Source organism: Castor canadensis, chromosome 9, assembly GCF_047511655.1.
Source record: "Castor canadensis chromosome 9, mCasCan1.hap1v2, whole genome shotgun sequence".
Taxonomy (NCBI): domain Eukaryota; kingdom Metazoa; phylum Chordata; class Mammalia; order Rodentia; family Castoridae; genus Castor; species Castor canadensis.
In genome coordinates this window covers 111,745,555-111,765,047 of record NC_133394.1, presented here as the reverse complement: position 1 = coordinate 111,765,047, position 19,493 = coordinate 111,745,555, and the positions used below count along the sequence as shown (strand labels likewise).

Sequence of the window (19,493 nt, the reverse complement as noted above, 5' to 3'; positions counted from 1 at the left end):
TGATGTGCTAGTAGTATGTAGAAGATGGGGTAATTAATTCTAACTGGGAGATTTCAGGGAGTCTTGGTAAGTTTTTTCCTTCTCCTCCATATAATCTATTCTTCTCAGACAGGAAGTTTGTCATTTTGTTTTCTTGCAGTGCCTGGGATTCAACCCAGGGCTTTTCACATGCTAGGCCTGAGGCTCCCTGTTGCTCTTAGAAAAATTCAAACTGTTGATCATGGCCTACAAGGCCCCATGCAGTCTGGACCGCCACCTACCTGTCTGGACTCATCTCTCACATGCTTCTGCTTCTGTCCCTCCTGCCTTATTTCTATTCTGTGAACCCAGCAAGCTAAACCTGTTTCTTTAAAATGCAATTCTCAGACCTCACATCTTTGTAGTTGGCTTCCTTGTATTAGAAATAAAGTTTGGGGTCTTGGGATTCCCAAACAGCAATTGACGAAACACTCAGGAGTTGCTCAGCGAGGCAAAAAGTTTTACTTGTGCAGAAGGATGTAGCAACAGACCACAAGTCAAGCAAGCACATCAAGTGGGAAGTCCACTCAGGTTATATTCCTAATGCAGTTCTGCCCCTCATGAGGATTGGCCTATGCTTGGTTCACAACTCTTTGCAGTTAGCTGTTGTTCAGGACAGGGGAGGACAGGGGAGGGCTTGACATTTACAGTTCAGTAAGAACATGATTACTTAAGGTTTCAGGAATATGAAACTTAAAAAAATGAAATTCTAAGTTTTTGAAACTAAAATGGCTACTGACTTAAGATGATAGTGGTTAGGGTAAGCTACTTTGACAGAAAATACTGGTCAAATCCTAAACTTGCCATTCTGCTCCTTGGAGAGGCCTTTCCTCCTCCATTATCCCTCCCACATGACCCCACTTCATTCTGCATATCATCTGTTATAACCTGAAGTTAAATTATTTGCATGTTTGTACATTCATTTATTTTCTATCTCCCACCCACAGTCCCCACTAGAAGGCAAACTTTCTGAGAACAGGGATCTTCCTCTCATCCCCTGGCAAATGACAATCTACTGTGTCTCTATAGAGATTTACCTGTTCTGGACATTTCATCTAAACAGAATTGTACAATATGTGGTCTTTTCTGATTGGCTTCTTCCAGTTAGCATATTTTCAAGGTCTGTCCATATTGTAATATGTATTATAAATTCATTCCTATTTATTATTTGTGTATTTATTTATTTTGCAGTCCTGGGGATTGAATCCAGGGCCTTGCATATGCTATGCAAGCGCTCTATCTCTTGAGCCATGGCACCAGCCCATTCGGTTTTTACATCTTATTTCTGAGAAAAAGCCTTGCTAATTTTGCTGGACTGGCCTTGAACTCATGATCCTCCTGTATCCACCTTCACAGTAGCTGAGATTTTAGGCTTGTACCACCAGGCCCAGCAAAATGCCATCCTTTTTATTGCCAAAGAATATGCTACTTTATTTACATATCACATTTTATCAGTTCACTCATCAGTTGGTAGGTTTGGATTGTTTTCACTCTTATTGTGAAACATTTGTGTAAGTTTTGTGTGAATATATGTTTTTATTTCCCTTGAGTCTACATCTAGGAATGGAATCACTGGGTTGTATAGTAACTCTGTGTTTATGAGCTTTATTTATTTATTTATTGATGGGACTGGGGTTTGAACTCAGGGCTTTGTGCTTGCAGAGCAAGTGCTCTACCCCTTGAGCCACAACTCCAGTCCATTTTTGCTCTGGTTATTTTGGAGATAGGATTTCATGAACTATTTTCCCAGGCTGGCCTTGAACCACAATCCTCCTGACCTCAGTCTCCCAAGTAGCTAAGATTACAGGTGTGAGCCACTGACACCCAGCTTAATAGCTCTTTTGAAGGAAGTGTCAAACTGTTTTCTGCCATCATGTAGGAGGCTCCAATTTCTCCACCCCCTTGCCAGCACTGGTTGGATTTTATCTTTTGAACTGTAGCCATCTGGCATTTCAGTATGGCTTCTCCATTTGGATGATTACCCATTCCTAATGGATAGCAATACAGAATCTTTCTGTTGTTTATTGGCCACTGTATATCTTCTTTTGAGAAATGCCTTTGCCGGTCACCTCCCTGAACTAGGGATTGAGTCCAGGGCCTTACCCCTTCTAAACAAGCTCTCCACCACTGAGTTACATCCCCAGTCCTTGGATTTTGAGATTTTTTTTTCTTTTCCATATTGGAGTTTAAGTGGTAAATAGGTGCCCTATCACTTCAGACATACCCCCAATCCCTTTCTGCTTTAGGTTTTTTCAGCTAGGGTCTCCCACTTTTTACCTGGAACTGGACTGATACCATGATCCTCCTCCCTATGCCTCCCATGTAGCTGGGATGACAGGTGCATGCCACCACTGCCTAGTACTGGTTGAGATGAAGTTCCCAGTGACTTTTTGACCGTGCTTGCCTCAAACCATGATCCTTTGGATCACCTCCAGAGTAACTGGGATTACAGGTGTAAACCACCAGGTTTGGCCTGTAGTCTTTTGAGATATGGTTTCACAATGTAGCTTCGATCTCAAGATCCTCCTGCCTCTACCTCCTGAGTGCTGGGTTTACAGGTATGTACCACCACTCCAAGCATGCCCATTTTTAATTGAATTATTTATCTCTTCATCATTGAGTTTCCAGTGAATGTAAGTCCCTTATCATCTTTATGACTTGCAAAAGATTTCTCACATGCTACAGGTTACTTTTCACTATTTTAGGGACATCGTCTATGGCACAAAAGACTTAAGTTTTGATGAAGTCCAATTCATCTAATTTTTTTTTCTTTCATCAACTTCTGCTTTTGGTCTTAAATCTAATAAATTATTGTGTAACAAGCAGGTATTTTTATAGTTCAGGGAAATTGGGTGGGGAGACAGAGAATGTGGAGAGAAGAGCCAAGTGAGTAAAGACATGAAACAGTGAAGGTGTCTGGCAAGACGTGCCAGACGTGGACACGTGTGGAGGCAGAGGTAAGCAGCGAAGGGCTCTGTGTGCCAAAGCATGCAGGATTTGTACACAGAGGAGGCTCAGAGTTGGGTCATTACTGCAGGCACATTCTTGAACCCACAGGAAGTTTGGTTGCCAATGAACTAAGAAGGGAAGTGCTGAGGCTGGAACCCTGGACAGCACCATCATTTAAAGAGGGTAAGTAGCTCACAATGGAAGTTGACCAATTGTGGTCAGAGAAGTTAAAGAAGATCAGGAGAGATTGTGTCCAGAATGAAAGGTATGGTTTTCAGTGCCCAATAGTGGTTAAATAAGATAAGAACTGAAAGAGTCCACTGCCATTGACTTTGGTTTATCGTTGCTGACCCTGGTCAAGGCACTCCAGTGCTTCAATAGCAGAAAGCTCGGTTGTGGTTGAATTAAGTACAAAGGCACATTAAAAGGTTATGGTATAGAAGGACTACTCTTTCCAGAAGTTTGATTATGAAGAGTAATGACTCAGATGGGTGCCAAAGGTCACCCATCTTTCTTTTTTTTTTTTTTTAATGGTACTGAGGTTTGAACTCAGGGCCTCACACTTGATATGCAGGTGCTCTCCTCTTAAGCAGCCCTGTCTTATGTTGAGTTTTTTTGAGATAGGGTCTGGCAAACTATTTGCCTGGGCGGGCTTCAAACTGTGATCTTCCTGGGCTCTGTCTCCTAAGTAAGATTTATAGGCATGAGCCACCAGAATCCGGCTTAGGACGTTCTTAAAATGATTTTCAGCTTGTGTGTCCATTAGAAGTCATTGAAGGAAATAAGAAGCATTCTAGATATTTTGCAAAGAACTTAATTTATGAAATCATATGCTTACAAAATCAGTGGTAAGGCTGGAGGGTCAGAAGTCAGATGGCCACCACTGAACTTTCAGTTTCACTGCTGTCCATGATATTCACACAGAGCACAACCTCTCTATTGGTACTCTGAAATAGTGACAGGGAGAAGGATGGGTGTGAGTTGAGATGATTGTGCAATCCTTCCAGAAACAGAGCCCTTGATTCTAAATAAATACATAGCTATAGTTCTCCTTGAGTGCCATGTGCCAAGCACTGTGGTGATAATGTGTCATCTAGTTTAATAGTTCAGCTCCCCCAACACACAGAGAAAACTTAAACCTGTTTTCAAGGTCACATTGCTAGGAAGTGATGAAGCCACAGGTCAAACCCAGGCTGCCTGATTTCAGGTGTGCTTCCCTGTCACAGCCACCAGACAGAGATGCTGACTACTGCCCACTTGGGACAAAGCAGAGAAGGGCTTCTATCCTCAACTGGCCTTCCAAGAAATTGGTTTAGAATCCTTCAAAATGACCTGGGGGGCTAGGGGCCTAGCTTAAGTGGTAGAGTACCTGCCTATCAAGCACCAGGCCCTGAGTTCAAGATCTAGTACTGTCCAAATGACCTGGAGAAGAGCTCCATTCGCCAGTCCTGGAACTAGACAGCCTCTGATCCTATTTCTTATTCATATGCCAAAACCCATTCACTAAACTGACATGTCTCATCTCCATTCTACTCAGACTGTCAAGATTGTATCATCTTTAATTTAAAAATGAATCATATTACCACCTTTTAGGACATTGACAAATCCAACTGATCACTCACCAGTGCATTCCATTTTACTTTGGCACATTAGACCGCCGAGGTCATGTTGGCTGTACTTTACAACACATCAAATAAAATAAGCCATGAAAGCTTTGGCCGTCACTGCTATGGCATCAGATAGTCACATAAAAACATAAAAGCCTTGATGAAATGCCCTGTCATTGTCCAGTCTCCTTCTATTACTCAAAATAAGGTCATTTAAACAGGAAACTCTCATATGGAAAGCATTTTTTAAAAAAAACTCTGAATAAGGCCTCATCATTTCATTCCTGTTCTATTTTAATCAGATATAATTCTACCAAGAAAGTTAAAAAAAAACATAAGACTTTTAGCAAGTTTAACAGTGCAGTTTTCCTAAGAATAATTAAATTGCTCTGTGTTGACAATTGTATGAATTCACTCATTAAGCATTCATTCATGAAATATGTTTTGAAAACCTATGGGACTGTGGAGATAAATTTACTTACTCCAAAAAGCTCATTATGTAGTGGGGGAGATAGATCGACAGATCCAACCAAAATGCTTCTGGTTGCCATCTTTAAGGAAAAAAACAAGTAAAATGGGGGCGAGGAAGGGAAGTATTAGAAGTTAAATAGGGACTTTCACCTTGAAATCTTGACCATTGTACACTGTCTGAATTTCTCAACAAGCAAATACTATTTGCTCATTTTGAAACATGGGAAAACGTGTTAATGAGAAAAGTGTTAACATGAGTTTCTCTTTTCTTGTCCTAGCACATATTTTCTACAGTTGGCCCAAGATACTAATCAGACTCAGATTATTTGTTGTAGGATGGTAACATTTATTTCTTACTGTGGGCCAGGCACTGCTCTAAGCCATATATATGTACACAAAGAGAAAGATAGGCTTAATATTCAGCTTATAGTCTTCAAAATAGCATCATAAAAACAAACCATGGCCTTGAAACCAGGCCATTATATTGGAAGAATGGCTTACTATTATTTATTATTTTACTTACCTTATCCCCTGTTAGAAACCAAGCATATTGATCAGGGCTCTCCAGAGGAACAGTAGCAATAGGAGATGCAAGTGTGAATGTGTTTGTGTGTCATATCATCTATCTGGAAGAAGAAGGAAGAGGAAGAAGAAGGGGAAGAGGGAGGAGAAAGCAGTTCTGACTGTGTTAAGTGGTGCTGGGGGCAACCCCAGGGGCAAACGGGGTTGTTCTCCTCACTCCCCTATGAGACTCTGAGAGGAGGCCTCACAGTAACCAGCACAGCCAGGCAGAGAGAGGTCTTGAAGAGATACCATGAACCCAGAAGTATCTGAGAATCTGTCTGGGATTCACAGTGCAGGTGGGGTGAGTGAGGGGAGGACAAGGTGGGTCAAGATGGGAGTTAGAGCCAGAAGTCTAAGGACTAGGGAGAGGAAAGGCAGAGTGGGTCAGAGAGGACCATCAGAGAGAAAGAGCAGATCAGTCACATCAGCCACAGTGTTTGGGTGCAATGACAGCAGTGCCTAGAACAACCAGGTGAACAAGGGTAGAAGACGTTTCTGGACATGGTTTCCAAGGACTGCAGTTTTCCTTTTGTCAAGGTCAGGCAACCCTTCCCACGCACACATTGACATATCCAGTTGACATCTTGCAACTGAATGAGTGATAAGTCTAAACTTTCCATTTTCCTAGAGATGCTAACGTCATGTAGTAGGACTTTCCTTTCAAAATGAAAACCTCAGATACAGTTTAATTGTCAGTGTTCTCACCCTTCTCCAGCTCAGGCCTGCTGCAGACAGAGAAGAAAGGGGACATGGTCACGTGTTTGCTCTTTTCCCATCCCCTCTCCTCAAACTGCTGAAGGAGAGCTTTGGGGAGAGGGCAGGGAAGTTCTTATTTGACCAGTATTCCTATGAACCAGCATCTGCTCTCTGGCCCAGCCAAATTTATACTTGACTTGGCTTTTTTTTGTCATTGGTTCTTTGGAAACCTTCCTCCCTTTCCTGAGGGTCTCCCCCTGCTCTTCACTGCCTAAGTAAATGCCTCTCTGCTCCCTTGGTCTGCACTCCTTCCTCAGCCCCTGGAACTGGTACTATTTCAGTTTCTGTTGGCAGAAAACTCCTATCTTCCTAGAGAGGACCCTTGCCTATTGGGACTTAATTGCAGAAAACAGAAAACACTCTAGACCATTTCAACAGAAAGGGATTGCAAATGGGTCGTAGGAGGCTTGCAGAATTGTTGGGAAGGGATAGAAGAACAGACACTAGGCAAAGCTTCGAGAAAGAGCTCTTACTCCTGGGATCCCATTTGCTAGGAGGCCAGACAGCTTCCTCCATTGCCCCAGGAAGCGCCTAAAGCTCCTCACCACGATTTTCACTCACTTGTAGCATAGGTGTGGTTGTGGGAAAGACACATTTCACCCTAGCTAACTCTGGGAGAGCATCCTCAACTCAGGATTCTGTTTCACTTGGGGGATACATAATAACTGGTACCCTTAAATCATCTCTCTCTCTCTCTAAAATTGTGGATTGATTTTAATATTCTATTACATTTTCTCATAAAACCCTACTTTGGAATAAATCTTAAATGACTTTGGCTTCTCTGCTAGTGACAGTTCCGAGGGTGGACTCCATGCCCACTTCTGCCTAATAAGGGGAACTGTACCAGGGGAGACTGGTGAGAAAGTAGCCTCAGGCAAAGCCATTTTTTTTTTCTTGTCAGGCAGTCCTTGGCCCTTGTTCTCACTTCTTATTTTGGGTGCTGTTCTGTGCAAACCTGTGACCGTGACCTGATCTTATGATCATGACACAAAAGGTCTGAATATGGTAAAGGCCACCCACTAAGAGTGAGGAAGGATGAAAAGTGGCCAGGTCCTTGTCAGCACCACTGAACCACAGGTCAAACTAGAACTTTCTGTGGCCAGGTATTTTGTTAAGTGGGACATGAAAGGCTTTTTGTTACTTAACAAATTATTAGTCAGGCGTTCTCACGCTTGCAGCCAAATGCATCTTGACTGGAACCTGTGATAAGAAAAAGAGAGGTGGGCAGGGAGAGATAGAGAGAGAATACAAGTCTAAACCTAGGGAAAAGACTTGCACCAAGTGAGTATTTTGGTGTTTTGCACAGTTAGGACTTTCTGAGCAAGTTTCACTGGAAGCTGGGTTAAAGAACAAGTCTTGGAAGTTCAGAACTTGGAAGGTATAGTAAGAGACCTCTGGATTTGTTCGTTTGTTTGGTTTGTTTAGTTTTCAAAGAGGGAGGAAAATCTGGAACCAAGAAGCCAACCCAAGAGTAGGAGCTAAGAGGGACTTCTCGTGACCCCTGCCTGGATTCACTTACATTCCAAAAGGTAAGAAGCCAGGGTCTTTTCCTCCCCTTCCAAGGAAAACCTGTACATACCAGGAAGCACAGGTCTCTTTGTGTCCCCTCTCAGAGGGGGAGGGCAAATTGGCAATGGGGGGCTTCTATGGTGGTAATGACCCCAGAGAAGATGAGGGGACATCTGAATGTCATTATATCACCCCGGGGGTTGGGACAAAGGAATGGATGTTATTGGTGTAAATTATAACTCTGATCACTGCTCCAGAAACCTCAACTTTGCATTGTGGCTAATGCAAAGAAATTGAGATACTGAAAACCCATGGGCACAGAAAGAGGACTGTGCATGGCTCTTTGCCACTCCATGGCTAAACAAGCTAATGTGATACTAGTCTTTGTTGCGTTGCATGGAGTGCGTTGTGCAGATCTATCACGGGAAGTAGGAATAGCCCAGCACTCAGCCCTGGTCTGATGTGATCATTTCCAGAGAGGCACTTTAATAAGAAATCTGAGAAGCTAGAGTGTCTCTACTCTAGAGGACTCAGCCAGAAAAGTGATGGAGCATGTCATGTGAGCAGAGGTTGAAGGATCAGGGTATTTATTGTGAAGGTTCATCGCCTGCATCACCTGCATGAAGGAAAAATTCACTTTCTTTTAATTGCTTAGAATGAGTTGCTTATACTTAAGGAGAAGCAGATTTCAGCCTCAGAAGAGGAGAGGTTTTTTTTAGCTGGATATGGTGGTACACCTCTGTAATCCTAGTACTCAGGAGGCTGAGGTGGGAGTATGGTGAGTTCAAGGCCAGCCTGGGCTACACAATGGGACCTTCCAACAACAAGCCCAGACATTCAGCAATGCAATAGCTGCTATGAAAATCAGCAGAGCTCTCTGGTATAGCTGCATCCCTGCGGCAGCTGCAACGCTCGTATTTTGGAGACGGGTTGCAGAGGAAATCTGTGTCCTGTTTAGTAGGTTGGTCTGATTGACCTTTGAGGACCCTGGCAGCCAGGTCTCCACCAAGTTTAATTCCCTTTTGCTGTCATCATACTACAGAGCTCCCTTCCTTGACAATCTGACCAGTTCAGAGTTGTTTTAATCTCCAGAGTTCAAGTTAAGGCTCTATCATTTATTTTGTGACTCCTGATATCTCACATGTAAAATAAGTACTTGGTACTTCTTAGGGTTTGCTAAATGTTTTTTATCCACTTTTATTAGCATCTTTGCTAATTGTTTTTATCCATCTTTTTTTTGCTTGGATGCCTACTCATCCTTCAAATCTCAGTTAGTTTACATTTTCATTCCTGCCTCTTATTTTCAGTGTCTGGGTATCTTGATATGGTAGAACATTTAGCAAATTATATTTTCATACCTTTTTCTATATTAAAATTATTTTCCTAGTATGTTCTATGTTAAATTATTAAAATTATTTTCCTAATATGTTCTATATTAAATTATTAAAATTATTTTCCTCATATGTTCTATTATTAGTCATTTTAGTACCAGTATATAGGAGCTCTTTATATACTAGGTCCATGATATTGTAAATTTTCCTGGCTTGTTCTTTGTCTTTTGGCATGGAATTTTTGATACGTAGATTTTAAAATAGCAGTGTTTATCAAGTTCTCCATTATGCAGAACCTCCACCTGTATCTCTACTCCTTCTGATTCCAAAGGTGATGAAAAGGTCCAATTCTTCGCACCAGCATTATGAAATGAATATGTCCGATGTCCTTGTGGACACAAAATAAAACTGCTACATTGAGATTCTTTGGCACTGTGTTCTTTCACAGTGTCCCTTCTTGAAAGTAATTTTCCAGTGTCTCTGCTGCTAAATAGCTTCTCATAACATCTGCTCATTTATGCAGCTCGAATATCTTTTGTGGCCAAGTCTCTACAGAGGCTCCACTACCAGGCTCCAGACAGACTGGAACTATTGTAGCCATTATCTTTCTCTGCCAGTAATAATCAGGTTGCCAGCCAAACCATACACCTATGGCAATAGGGAAATTGAGTCTCTGCTGCTTAAATAAAAAGATCTGAAGTAGCTGGCAATAATACTGGCATTTTAGCACCATCTCTGAGCCAATCACTGAAGGAAGGCAACTGGCTATACTGGAGGGAATAATGGATGTGATACCAGAAGGCATGGTTCATTCAGTTTAATTTAATTCATATTTCCTGAGCTATTAAGTGCCAAATAATCTACTTGGATTATAGGTACAACCCCCCCCACACCCATAATAGTCTTCTCTGTAAGTGATACAGGGAAATTAGTGACTGAAGTAGAAATTAGGACATTCAAATCCACCAAATATGTTTGGAAAATACAGGAAAGAAATCTTAAAAAAAAAAAAGGATCCTCAATCTATCTCTAATTTCCTCCTAAACATTACTTACATACACCCAGCTCTTTCCCAGTCATTTCTGCAATAGCACCAGAGACCCCCAACATCATAACCCATATTTACCCTTGGCCGTCCATTCCTATTTAGCCTCAAACACATGCCAAGGAGGCTTCCTGATTATTCCATTGTGTCTTCAGTCTCTGAAGCTCAAAACCTTGACATTGATATGGATTCCTACTACTTTATTCAGAGAGTCTTGCTCCTCACTAAGCCCTGCCTGTTCTTCTATTGTTGTATTTTTGACACCTCTCAAGTTTTTATGACACTGTTAAGAGAGTTGTCTCACCCTTGTCCTGGACATTGTTTTCTGCACCACTCACTGTTTGACATTCCATCCTTCTACAACCCACTCCATATCCCCTAACTAAAAATGTTCAGTTTTAAAATGTTCCATAATTTTCCAGTACGTATTGGATAAAATTCAGCCTCTGAAATATGACATTTGATGAGTCCTTCAGTAATCCAGTCTTGTCATTATTTACTCCACTCTGCTTGTCCCCATCCTCATCAGACTGCTTTGTATATTATCAAGGAAATGTGTTTCTGTCAATATCTTTCCTGTCATGTTATCTCCTTTCCTCTTCTCTTATATCCAAATCTTTGTCTTCTTCTTTGTCTTGAAGTTCTACCGTTTCAAGGTCCCACTTCAAGTCCCATCTGTTCTGTGAAACTTGGAGAGTTCACTTGAATAACATAGGAGCTTCATCCGCTAGAACTTAAGCATACATGCACTGGTTTGATGGGGTTGCCTTAATGAAGTAGAACAAATTGTGTGGCTTAACCAACAGCAAATTTCTGTGTCACAGTTCTGGTAGGAAGACATCTGAGGTCAAGGTATTACCAGAAAGCCAGTCTCCTGGCCCCAATGCCAGTTCACAAATAACACAGGGTTTTGAGGATAAGGAAATAAGGTTTATCATTCATTAGATGAAGAGGGGGACAGGAAAAGTCACCCTCTCAAAGCTCTGTCATCTCCCTTCAAATAGAAAATGTCTGCTTCTTAAAGGTGAATTCAGGTGCTCAGTTTGAGTATGTGACAAAACATGTGTCCCAAAACTTTGGCTCTCATCTCCTGGCTTATAAGAGTGTTAACCTCAGGCTCCTCAGCTTGAAGAGAGAGAAAGAGATGGATGTGGGGGGGGGGTGATGTCAGTTGCGTTTTCCTTTAGAAGGTGTTTATTTAGGGCAGAAAAGCCCCAGGCAAAGAGATACTTACTCTTCAGTAACTGAAAGGTCTCCTTTCAGTCAAGGATGAGTTTCCTTAGGATGTTTGCTTATCTCGAGCAAATTATCATTTAAGGTTAAAGTATAGCCTGCCCCTGTAGCTAGTGGGGGTGGGGGTGAGAGCATCAAGTTACCCATGAATGCAGTGTTTACCCTTAGCTCCTCACTCCTAGTTCACTTTAATTATTTTTCTTCATGCCTTGGGTTTTAAATCGCTTCTGTTCTTGTGCCTCAGTGTCCCTAATTTAGCCTGCCTCATTTACAACATCTTCCCTCAGCACTGGTCTCTTTTTCTTCACATGGTATTTTTTTCTTTTTAATAAGGACACCAGTCAGACTAGATTATGGGCCCAGCCTAATTCAGTATGACCTCATCTTAACTGATTAAATTTACAATGACCCCATTTCCAAATAAGGTCATATGTTTTTAACCCTGGAAATTAAACATTCAAAGTATGAATTCTGAGGAAAACTTGATTCAACCTGTAACAATACATAATTGAGTTTCATCACATAAATGTCTACTTGCATAAATTCAACAAAGTGGTCTCAGTTCCCTCTGCTTGTGGGATGAGGGGTTCGTTAACATTTACTGGCTATTAACGTGGGAGGAAGGGCCTCTCAGCACACTCTGTCTCTTCTATTGCCAGGCAAGCGGCCACTGTGTCATTCTTGTCATGTAAGTCCTCATGTTCCTCTGCTTCCAAGAGCTCATGTGAATACATTAGACCCAGTGTACAATTCAGGACAATCCCTGTATTTTATGGCCTGTCATTTTAATTACATTTGCAAAGTCCCTCTGGCCATGCCATAGAACATATTCACAGGTTCCACAGACTAAGGTGTAGACATCACTGGGGGGCCATACCACAGCTGCTAGTCGCTCTAGTGCATTCTTGGAACCTCTCAAGTTATCATCTAGATTTCCAAATTGCTTTTCCATAGTTTCTTTTTTTTGTATGCACTGGGACCCAGGCCAATAGTTTATGTCTTTTAACAGTCTAATCTACAGTTTATCTAAATTAACATGTTTTAAAAAGCTTGATGACCCTATACATTTATTTATATATGTATTTACTTATGTTACATATACATATATTCACACACATATATATGAAATATATATATATATATATATATATATATATATATATATATAGTACTGGGGTTTGAACTCAGGGCCTTGTGCTTGCTAGGCAGGACTCTATCACTTGAGCCACACCTCCAGCCCTTTTTGCTTTTGTTTGTTTTGCAAATAGGGTCTTGTGCTTTTGCCCAGGCCAGCCTTGGACTGTGATTCTCCTTCTCCTGCCTTCTGAGTAGCTGGGCTGACAGGCATTTGCTACCGTGTACTGCCCTTGGTGATGATCTTTTTAATATCCCAGTTTTCTGACTGATTTTCTTGCATGTCCATCGGTTCCTGTGTCATTTAATAACTCTTGTCCTTTAATGGTAGTTCTTCCTTCATCCATCCAGACCAGTGCTTCTAAACCAGGGGCGACTTTGCCTCGAAGTGACATTTGGCAACGAGGAGACATTCTGGGTTGTCACAATATCTGGGGGTGGAGACTACTAGTGACATTCAGTGTGTAGAAGCCAGGAAGGCTGCTCAGCATCCCATAATAAGCATGGTGAGCCCTATTCAACTAAGATTTGTCTAGCCCAAAATGTCAGAAGTGTTGAAGTTGACACACCTTGATTTAGATCATTTAAAGCATATTCATTTAAAGGGTGTCATTAGACCCATTTAATCTGAAGAGAATTAATGTTTTATTACTTGATTAGCTATTATAGGATTAGACATCTTCATTGTTATGGTATTTTGGTTTGCAAGCTTATCATATTAGTCAGCTTTATATCACTGTGACAAAATACCTGAATTAATCAACTTAAAAAGGAGGAAAGTTTATTTTGGCTTGCAGTGTCAGCCCATGGTTGGTTGGCTTTGTTGTTTTGGGGTCTATGGTGAGGCAGAACATCATGGCAGGTAGTGAAGCAAAGCTGCTCACCTCAAGGTGCTGGGACAGAGACAGACAGGAGAGGCCAGGTCCCCAACATCCCCTTCTGTTTCTGTTGGTCCTGCCCCCTGGTCACATAGTTTGCCTAAATCCCTGGACCTGATGGAAAGTGGCAGTCTTGTCTTTTCCTTTCTGTATCAGGCTCCTGATCTCTCACCTTGGAGGTCAGCAGTGAGCCTGACTTGAGGTCATCTGTTCCTTGGAGCAAAGTTTGGCTGTGGCTCTCATCCTATTCATCTCTGCATATTTCTTTATGGGGTCCTATTTTTACAATTTCTACTTGGTATGTGTTTAAAGCAAAAGGAAACCAAATTCATCTTGACTGGATGGCTGTTGGACAACCATTTTGCTATATTTATTTCTGGCTACTTCTTTGCAAAAGATATTTGTTGTTCCACACAAAATAAAAATGCGTTTAATTGTACATGTACAAGATGCTCTATAAAAATCATCTACAATCTAGTGCTGGGTGGTGGCTCACACCTGTAATTCTAGCTGCTTGGGAAGTAGAGATCAAGAGGATTGTTGTTTGAGGCTAGCCTGGACAAAAAATTAGCGAGATCCTCCTCTCAACAAAGAGGTCAGTCACGGAGGTGCACGTCTGTAATCTCAGGTACAAGAAAGCATAGGTAGGAGAACCAGTGGTGTGAGGCTGGCCCCAGGGAAATCTTGAGACCCTATCTGAACATAACAAAGCAAAAAGGGCTGGAGACCTGGTTCAAGTGGCAGAGCACAAGCTCAAGGACCTGAGTTCAAACTCCAGTAGTGCCAAAAATTCACATCTACAGAAGTGAATTCATTGCTTCCTAGAAATTGCATAAAAACAGAGGAGGCACACAAAATGGAAACATTACAGAAATATGTGTATGGGTGAAACTTATCTACCACCCAGCACAGTTATGTGACACACAATGACACTACCTTTTCAGAGTAAAGGTCTGCCTGGAAGGGAGAGGACCAAGGAAGAGAGAATCAGTTCTTCTCTGTTCATTTAGAAGTTGTCAGGGCAGAAATGAACTTTTAGGGTCTGACCGTGTGTTTTCCACCTGTGAGCAGGTTCTCTGCAAGCACTTGATTTCAGTTTGATTGCTGTCACACATGTTTATTGTGGGTAAAATAATTTTTGGCTGGAGGACTTCACAGTCGGGGCGGTACGGAGGGCCATATGAACCAGTTTTGAAGAATGAGTTCTATACTGTGGGTCCACAGGGAACTTTGGGGACAGGGCTGTGGGACAATGAACTGCATTGGATGTGGCTGCAGTCTGGAAAGCTGCAAGAGCCACGTGACACCTTCGCTGGGAATGCGGCGGGGAGCGATGTCATCCTGCACGCACAGGTGGCAAAGGCTGGCAAGTGGGCACAGTCGGGTTTGCGCGCTGCGGCCGCCGACCGCCAGGGGGCGCCGTCTCCCCGCGCCGCGCGGGCTGTAGCGTTTCCGGGCCCCGCGGCCCCGCTCCGCCATCACCGGGCGCGCGCGCGCCGCGCCTCGTCCGCCCGCTCCCGTTACCGGGGCAACCGCGGCGCCTCCTCCAGTGGGCCCAGATCGCCTCTCCGCGCCATTTTCAAACTGCTCCAGCTCCGGAGCGGGTGACAGGGCGGAAGGAACCAGCGAAAGAGGCGAGTCCAGGGGGCGATGCGGCAGGAACAGCGGCCTGAGCTGCGGTGAGCGGGCCGGGCCGGGCCGGGCCGGGCCGAGCCGGGCGGGGCGGGCGCCTCGGCACCGCGCAGTTAGCGGGTTGGCTGTGGAGCGGGGTGTGGTTTAGACGCCCGATGTGCACACAGGGTTCTCCGGTGGAATAAGCGGCTCGGCCCGACGTCCCCTTAGGCCGAGTTGACCAAGGGGCGGTGTCCCCAGACTTCCGATCCTGCAGTTTCAATAGAAACTAGAGAGTTTGGCCGCCGCGCGCTGGCCGGAACCCGCCCCCGCCTTTGTCCGTCCCGGGTTTTCATCTGTCTGCGCGGTGCGCATCAGCTCGCGTCCCCTCCTCCCCGCCCGGTCCCGCCCCGCCCCGCAGTTGAGCTGGTGGCGCTGGTGGCACTGGTGGCGCGGCTCTGCGGCCTGGCTGTGTCCGACAGCTGTGTCTCCCAGGTCCCCAGGACTCCCCCAAACTCCCCGCCTCGGCCCAAGCCCCCTCGTGGAGGAACCCAGGGAGTCCTCCAGGGGAGGCCGGGAAGGTTTGCAGAAGAACTACGAGACCGACGAGGGATGCTGGCTTAGAAGGGATTGACGGAGGGCTGCGCAGGACGCAGGAGGCTTGGCCCCCTCGATTGCCGCCTGCTGCGTGGCTCTGCGGCCTGGGAATAGTTACCCCCTGGGGTGGCTGGCCCTCTGCCCGCACCGGGCGGTTGTGAGGACGGAGCTGTACGTGCTTCACATGCACTGGAATCTTACCAGTTGTGAACAGCAGAGTTGCAAAGCAGTTTTTCCTTGGTTTACACGTTTGAGTTAGTACTATGACTGCATTTCGTTGGCAAAGATTAGAAGAGTAAGGTTTCTGAAGATCCTTGCACAACTCCCACCTTAGGGCAGATTCATAGAGAATGTGTTTAAGTATTTAAAAAGGCAGATACGGGGGCTAGGAGGATAGCTCAGCGGGAGAGCACTTGCCAAGCATGGGAGGCCCTGGGTTCAATCACCAGCACCAGAAAAACAAGAAAAACCTATACACAGGTGCTTGTGTGTTACTAAAAAACCAAGGGACATTTACATGGTGAAATGTACAGGTGCATTTGAAGTTCTGCCATAAATGTATACACCTGCGTAGTCACTTATCTCAATCAACAATATTTTCATCACTCTAGAAAGTTCTAAACCCCTCAGACATTCTCCACCTTCCCAGGAACCGCTGTACTAATTTTCTCCCCATGGTTTACATTTTTCTTGGCTTTTGTTCTTTTTTTTTTTTTTTTTTCTTTTGGTGATACTGAGATTTGAACTGGGGGCTTCACCCAGAGAGCCATCCCTCCATAGTTTAATTTTACTTATTTTTGAACTTCATATAAATGCAGTTGTACTGTGTATGTATCTGGCTTTTTTTTTTTTTTTCTTTTTTGGCAGTACTGGGGTTTGAAGTTAGTGCCTCAAACTTGTTAAAGGGTGCTCTGGTGCTTGAGCCATGCTCCCAGCCTTTTTTGCTTTTGTTATTTTTTGGATAAGATCTCACATTTTTGCCCAGGCCTGTCTCACACAGAGATCCTCCTACCTACATCTCCAACATAGCTGGGATTACAGATATGAACCACCATGCCGGATTTATTTGTGCTCTAGCCTCACTTTGCCCAAAGTGACTTCAAACTGCAATCTTCTGGGTCTCCACCTACAGAGTACTTGGGATTATGGGCATGTGGCCCTGTGGCCGGTGTGTCTGGCTTCTTTTGCTCAAATAGTACTTTTGCGATTCATCCACGTTGTTGATATGTATCAGCGGTTCTTCCCTTTTATCTGAGTAGTATTACATCATATAAATATGAGTTTGTTTATCCCTTCTGCTGTTGTGAGTGTTCAGGTTGCTTTCCAGTTTGTGGTTGTTATGAATAAAGCTGCTGTGAACATTCTTGTAGCCTTTATTTTCATTTTCTTGTGTAAATACCTAAGAATACACAATTACAGGGTGGTAGGCAAGTTTGTTTATAAGATACAGCCAGACTTTTTCCAAGGTGATCCCACACTCCTGTGGGCAGTGTGTCGGGAGTCCTTTGCTCTGAGCCTTTGACCACGCAGGGCATTGTCAGTCCTTTCCATTTTAACTAGCTGGTGTGGCAAGATTGCACCTCGCTGTGGTTTCAATTTGTATTTCCCTGCTGCCTAATGTTGAACACATTGTTAAATGATATTCCTTTTGAGACATCTTTTGCAAGGTGCCTGTTCAAGTCTAACACAACTACATTTTCATTTTAGCCTAAATAGATGTTCTTCCTGGGTTGTTTTATTATTAAGTTGTAAGAGTTCCTTTTACACTCCATTTGCAAATCCCTTGTCAGATAGTGTGAATAGTTTGTTGCATTCTTCAGTTTGTCTTTTCATTTTCTTAATGGAGTAGTTTGAGGAACAGATGTTTTTATTTTGATGAAGTGTAATTTACCAAATTTTTCTTTTATGTTTAGTACTTTTTAAAAAATAGTTCCCTCTAAAAGTCTTCCATCGTCCTCTGGAAATCTGTTCTGTTTTCTCATACAGTCTTTATTGTTTTAATTTTTACATTTAGATTTATGAAGAGATAGGTATTTTAACATAGCATCTGGAGGTCGCAAGCATTAGATTTTTTTTTTTCGCTTATTCATATGTGCATACAATGTTTGGGTCATTTCACCCCCCCACCCCCGCTAAACATTAGATTTAAATTGTTCTAAATATTGCAGAAGACTGCCTCCCTGAAGAGAAACAAAACATAATTGTTTTATATTCAAGCAATCTTTTGAAACAATAATGACAGCTGTAATAATGATGTTTCTTTTCTTTTAGGACTTTTAATTTTTGAAGTGAATAAAACTGGTTTGGGAGGAAAAGATGACTACAGCTGCAGAAAGGAAGTATATTAATATTAGAAAGCGATTGGATCAGTTGGGATACCGCCAGACTCTGACAGTGGAGTGTTTGCCTTTGGTAGAAAAACTTTTCAGGTAGAGCTAAAAGTATAGTTCTAAACATATGTCATCTTTAATCCACTTATCTAGTTTTTTTCTTCAGTAAAGAAATGGGCAGACTTTTGAAAATTCATGAAATCATCAGAAGCTTCTCTATGTTCCTGTGTTCTAATCCATCTGTCCTCAACCCAGGGGCTTCACATTGCAGAACTCTAGGGGTCACTGTTCACACTGTAATGTTCAGAGGAAACATTTTAGAGGTTTTCTCTATGAATAGAGATAAGGTTTTTTGGTGTGTGTGGGGAATTATGATATAGGTAGAAGATTCTTCTCTGTTTTTTTTTCCCCCTAGGGCCTTGAGTCTGACAGGCAAGCACTCTACCACTGAACTATACAACTAGCCCAACCCTTGCCTTTCTTAAGTTCTGGTTTTCCTCACTGGTCTTCAATTACTATTACTATTATTTTAGCAAGGTTCTCTAACATGTCGTTGGTTATTGCTATTACATGTGACTGTAACGGAAAGGTTCTTTGTGTTTTTTTTTTTTTTCCTTTTTCATGAGAGGTATATTGGAGTGCTTTGAGACTGGAACAGGGAAGTACTGAGGAGAATTTTGTTGTAGGACTACAGTGATGATGAGGATAGGGAGAATGGATACTGATATTCTGTGGTGTTTAACATGGCCCCCCAAACCTTTCATGGCCTAGTCCCTGCTTTTCCTCACAGCTTTGTCTCCTGTGTGTTGAATCACTTGAAGCTCCCTAAACTTATGAGCACTCTTACCCTTATGTGTGTCGGTGCTATCTCTCTGTCTGTGGGGTTTCCCTGCTCTCCATCCCTGGACCTGCGCCTGCTTACCTTCTAGGTGTCCATGTCTTTAGGACTCTTTCACACCTCTTAGATGTTAACTGTGCATTGTTATTGCAAACCTGGTTTGTCTTCCTTTAGAATGAAAACTTCCTGAGACCTAAGACTCTGACTTTCTCATGGCTACACCTGTAGCAGGTTGAACATGCTTGTTGAGTTTGCCACATAGTATTACGGTTTTTTTATAGGTTGTCTGTAGAACATAAGCTCTACAGTGGCCAGGACTATTTTTGTTTCCTCCTCTCTAGATATTTACTGAGTGAATGTCCCCACTGATTCTTATTTATTGTGTCCTGGCATGTCCTTAAACAATCAACACTTGCTCAATAACAAAATAAATTTCACAAATTCCATACCTGGAATATGATTAAGAGGGGAGATTCAAAGGTGGTCGGATACATGTATATACTGTAAATTATAATTACCATGTTATAATTATTTTGAGAAATTTTCAAACTCCAGTGTTCATTCTTTTTAAAAACTTTGTATCATCTAACATGAGTATATTTTAAGATTAGAAATATATTTA

At 42.7% G+C, this 19,493-nt stretch overlaps 1 protein-coding gene across 4 annotated transcripts in view; it reads left to right on the top strand.

The window, feature by feature from the left end:
* Nucleotides 1-7,647: 7,647 nt before the first annotated feature.
* Nucleotides 7,648-19,493, top strand: part of Cep135 (centrosomal protein 135) — a 74,131-nt gene continuing 62,285 nt past the window's right edge. For 2 of the 4 annotated variants that reach the window (XM_074042201.1, XM_074042198.1), the window contains exons 1-2: nucleotides 14,983-15,174; nucleotides 17,975-18,132. In XM_074042201.1, coding sequence (XP_073898302.1) covers nucleotides 18,020-18,132 — 113 coding nt within the window. In that variant the 5' untranslated portion in view covers nucleotides 14,983-15,174; nucleotides 17,975-18,019. Of the gene's footprint in view, nucleotides 7,895-14,982; nucleotides 15,175-17,974; nucleotides 18,133-19,493 lie in introns of those variants that run through there. The other 2 variants (XM_074042200.1, XM_074042202.1) reach the window with 2 other exon arrangements.